General features: G+C 44.2%; 1 protein-coding gene across 1 annotated transcript; it reads left to right on the top strand.

Moving 5' to 3' along the window:
- Positions 1-405: 405 nt before the first annotated feature.
- LOC123138633 (transcription termination factor MTERF9, chloroplastic) lies at positions 406-4260 on the top strand. The gene is made up of 2 exons (XM_044558579.1): positions 406-1599; positions 3904-4260. Exon 1 carries the CDS (start codon positions 406-408, stop codon positions 1564-1566), a length of 1161 nt encoding a protein of 386 aa, XP_044414514.1. The 3' UTR covers positions 1567-1599; positions 3904-4260.
- The last annotated feature ends 345 nt before the right edge of the window (positions 4261-4605 follow it).

Genomic DNA, 4605 nt, shown 5'->3' with positions numbered 1-4605 from the left:
TGTTGTCACTCATTTTATTTTGAGTATTATTGAGATAGATGTGTATGTTAAATTTTTTCCGTTGCGACGCACGGGCTTATTTCCTAGTACTACATAACTTTGGTCTCATTCTTCTATCGTCATTGAGGGGGACACCCTTTTATCTTCTTGGGCTCATAGAGAAAAAGGAGAACCAAGAAAAGCTTATCTTTTTTTAACAAAAGAAAACCTTATCTAGATAAATCACTCGATTTTTTTACATGCCTCCCTCTATTTTGTTTCATTGTAAACCTTTCAAATCAGATTTTTTTTTGTATTTTTAGAATCTTCAAATCAGATTTTGTTAGAACACCTTTTCAAATTCAAAGGAAAAAAACACATTCGTCTGCAAGCCCAGCGCCCCAGCCCAGCCCAGCCCGTTGACATATGCCACCAGGACCAGACACCACACCAACGCAAACCCTCACCACTCTCAAACAACAGACCGGACCGGCGGCGGTCGTTCCCCATTCCCTCGCCGCCGCCCGCCGCGCCGCCATGCTCCGCCTCCGCAGCTCCATCCTCACCCACCTCCTCTCATCTCCAGCCACCTCTCCGGTATCCCCTCTCCACCGCCTCCTCTCAGCCGCAGCGCCAGCCATCTCCACCCCGACCACCGGGTTCGCCGTGGAGGACTACCTCGTCGGCACCTGCGGCCTCACCCGACCCCAAGCCCTCAAGGCCTCCGCCAAGCTCTCCCACCTCAAGTCCCCCGCCAATGCCGACGCCGTCCTCGCCTTCCTCGCCGGCCTCGGCCTCTCCGCCGCCGACGTCGCCACCGCCGTCGCCAGGGACCCGCAGCTGCTCTGCACCGGCGTGGAGAGAACACTGGCGCCCGTCGTCGCGGGGCTCTCCGGCCTCGGCGTACCACGTTCTGAGATCGCGCGCCTCGTCTCGGTTAAAGCCAGCCTCTTCCGGCGTAGATCCATCGTCTCCAACGTCGCTCTCCTGCAAGAGAGTGGGCTAGGTGTTTGTGATATTGCCAAGCTGTGCCTCACTAGGCCACGGCTGCTCAGCAGCAACCTAGAGCGCGTCCAGGCGGCGTTGGCGTCCGCCGAAGCACTCGGTGTACCCCGTGGATCCGGGATGTTCAGGTATGCGATAGAAGCTGTTGCATCCTTCACCGAGGAGAAGATCGCTGCCAGAGGGGACTACTTGAAGAAGACATTCAGGTGGTCGGATGCCGACGTGAGCATTGCTGTGTGTAAGGCTCCGTATTTGATCGTAAAATCAAAGGAATCACTGCAGTGCAGGTCTGAATTCCTCATCTCTGAGGTGGGGTTGGAACCGGCCTACCTCACTCAACGTCCGGCAATGGTCTGTTACAGCCTAGAGGGCCGGATGAGACCCCGGTACCACGTTGTAAAGTTTCTCAAGGAAAATGGATTGCTCAAGCGCGACCCGAGCTACTATACTGTTTTCAAGGAGAGCGAGAAGTATTTCATGGATAAGTTCATATGCCCTCACAAGGAGGCTGCACCACACCTTGCAGAAGATTATGCTGCCGCTTGTGGAGGGGAAGTGCCCGCTAGATTCAGATTTACATGAACCAACAACGGGCTGTGAGAAGCGACAATGCTGGTAATTTCTGATTCAGTGTTATTTGCCAAACTGAATGTTTGTTGTCTGATGCATGTTATTTAGTATTGGTAATCCTGGGTGAAACTGGTAATTTGATTATGTCTCACTGAATGATGGTTACATCATTCACTAGAGAAGAAAGTATAGCACTGCAGTGAACTTGTCCATCCTCATTCGCATAATATTGACACACATAGTGGAACTAAGAGTGTGGAGATCAGGGCATTCTACAAATGCTTTCAACTATCGATAAAGCATATATCTGCACGCTCTATCTCTATGTTCTCAATGGTCATTGCAGTTTTCAATGCAATCCTCAATCTATCTTTCCATCGAAAAAGATTCTTATTTTGGCCATGATGATACGAAGTCTCAAAATTTTCCTTTGGTCATCCAGTTTTGACCTAGTTTTTTGGTTGCTTCCTCTAGTTCTTCTAAGCTGAAACTCTTCGTTCTTCCTGCAGTAGCTTTGTTTATGAGATATTGCCTGTTTGAGAAAGCTAGTCATTGTTTACTAGTAGTAGTTTGTATCAGTTTTCCTAGTTTTTTCCTCCGTATTTTTTGGATGCCCTACTGGCTGATACTTATTCTAGGGGCATATGAGCTCAAAATTGAATAATGCTATAATAGTGTTTCTGTTATTGATAGCTGTTGCTGTTCTGAAAGTACCTGGCAGTTTCATGGTTATTTCAGAGTTTTGGCTTAGCTTTTGAAAGCCTTATATTACTTAAGCTTTTTCAAGCACAGAAAGATAGGTCATGTTGTTTCCTTCAAATTATTTATTATTATGTAAATGTATTATGTATCTGGAGGACTATTTTGACTAAAATTCGAGCCACTGGGTCCATTTTATGCCACACGAGTTAAGCTCCATGTATCCGCACGTACGGTGTAAACTTGGACTGTTGGAGTCATCAGGTTGATGTTGTAGTTAACACTTTAGTTATTTTTTTCCTCTTTATTTCCTTCAAGGATCACTGATGGCAGTGCGCTTAGTTACTTCCATTTTTCTACCATCAACCTGTTCGTGGCCCTCTTGTTGGTGGAAGTGCTGAATCAAAGGATGTAAATAAATGGCTCGATTAAATGATTAATGGTATGAATCTTCGCCAGTCAAGACCAGAGAGGTGATCCTCACAAGTTAGTTATTTCGTTGCTGCTGATACTATGTCAGCACTATGGGAAACTGCGTGTGCCTCTTGGGTCTAACCCATCACAAGAGGTGCTTCCTTTGTTTCATGCTTTATTTTGTTGCAGTTATAGTTGGACTTACATTGCCATTATTTTGTGTGCATGTTCCCTTTTCCATAATTATTAATTTGGAATTTTCATTAGAAGCAAGATGTCCATAATGCACGTTCTACTTAATCGAACCTTGTTCTGTCATACTGTGCATAGGACTACCATTTCTGAATGGTTATGATACATGCATTAGACTTGCTTTTTTTATGATTCTGTATGGCATTATTGTCTGGCTATATCGTAGGTTGTGATTGCACATTTCCCACTCCGTTGTTCTGTACCTAATACTACTGGCTACTGGCCGTCATGTGGTTTTTTATGTAGGCTACTGTTTGGGATGGTTCCTTTCAAGGACCAATATATTACTGAGTTGGCTTTTTATATCCAGTTGTATCTCAAATTATAGATTGGTGTTACGATCTAGATTTAGCTGAATGTCTTGACTCGTCTTTTAGAAATATATCAGGTGGAACCTTGCAAACTTCATATTTTTTTTGTTCTTCTATTGGTTAAAATAAACTAGACCATACATTTGTTAGCACCATTGATAATTTGAGTATTTCTTTAACCTTTGCATATCAAATTCTTGTTTGAGTTATTGGTAATAAGATGCAGACTGTCTAGAGATTGCAAATAACTAAGCTCTTTTCGTCTCGTAAGAGAAGTAGTGCTCATATGGGGGGGGGGGGGTAATTTTCGATCCAATTATCGTTTCATGAAAATATACACTCTGAAAGTCAGATGCAGGTAGTTCCTTTTTATTCTTTTAGCCAAGTGATTTTTCCTTGCGACCTGTTTACACTGTCTGAAACAAAGAGATAGATTTTTGTCGTACCTTTTTTTTTGTTAGACTCTATAGAGCAAGCATGTCACCAATTTGGCTACAACGGTCTCCATGTGTATATTCATTTAGTGTGCTAACTAGAGAAGACATGGCAGGCACACATAGGCAGTAATGGTCGAACCAAGGACATTTACACTGGAGATGTTGTTTTACTCTAATCCACGCAAACTCTGAAGTTTTCACTTCACTGAATTTAGGTGGTGCTTTGTTTCTTCCAGGAGGAGAAAATGTGCTGAAACTGGATGTATCATGGTCCTTTCTTCTTCGAGGAGACGGAGCATGGCGCAAACTGTGGGTTTGCCTATACGTGATTCTGAAGGAGGATCAGCTCCGCTTCGATGCATATTGCAGCAGGCATAGGCACCGTGCCTATGGTATATTGAGCTATAGTTCCGCAGACGCAAGGTATGCCTTTTTATTGTAGGGCAAGTATAGTGTATTGCCAACTCAATGCATGTTCACATGCTGCCTGGTCTCGCCTCTATTTTTTTTATCAGAGCTCACTGATCTCATCTCACTGGCAGTAACTTGTATGCACACTGCTATGGGTTTAGTGCAACATTCAGAGTGTATCATGGTTGGAGCTGTCGCGTGAAGCTGGATGTTTTTTTGTTTAACAGATGAATGTGTTTATGAAAAGAGGAGATATAATCTGTCTATTCTAGTGTAAGTAAAAAAGCTTGACTACCTTGTAGAATAACTCCACTAGTTCTAGCACCAGTGATCCTTTCTTTTTGGTTGGGAGCTGCACAATGGATCTCATATACACTAGATGGAAAGTGCGGCTTGCCGCACCCCGCACCCCTGCCGGGTGTGGTCATATCCAACCCGGCGACCATCCAACAAAGTAGGTTACGCTTCAAATCTGATAGATTGACATCATACCAAAAGCAATGGAGAATTGCAGCACATAATAACTA

This window comes from Triticum aestivum, chromosome 6B, assembly GCF_018294505.1.
Source record: "Triticum aestivum cultivar Chinese Spring chromosome 6B, IWGSC CS RefSeq v2.1, whole genome shotgun sequence".
NCBI lineage: Eukaryota > Viridiplantae > Streptophyta > Magnoliopsida > Poales > Poaceae > Triticum > Triticum aestivum.
This window is presented reverse-complemented; position numbering and strand designations above follow the sequence as displayed.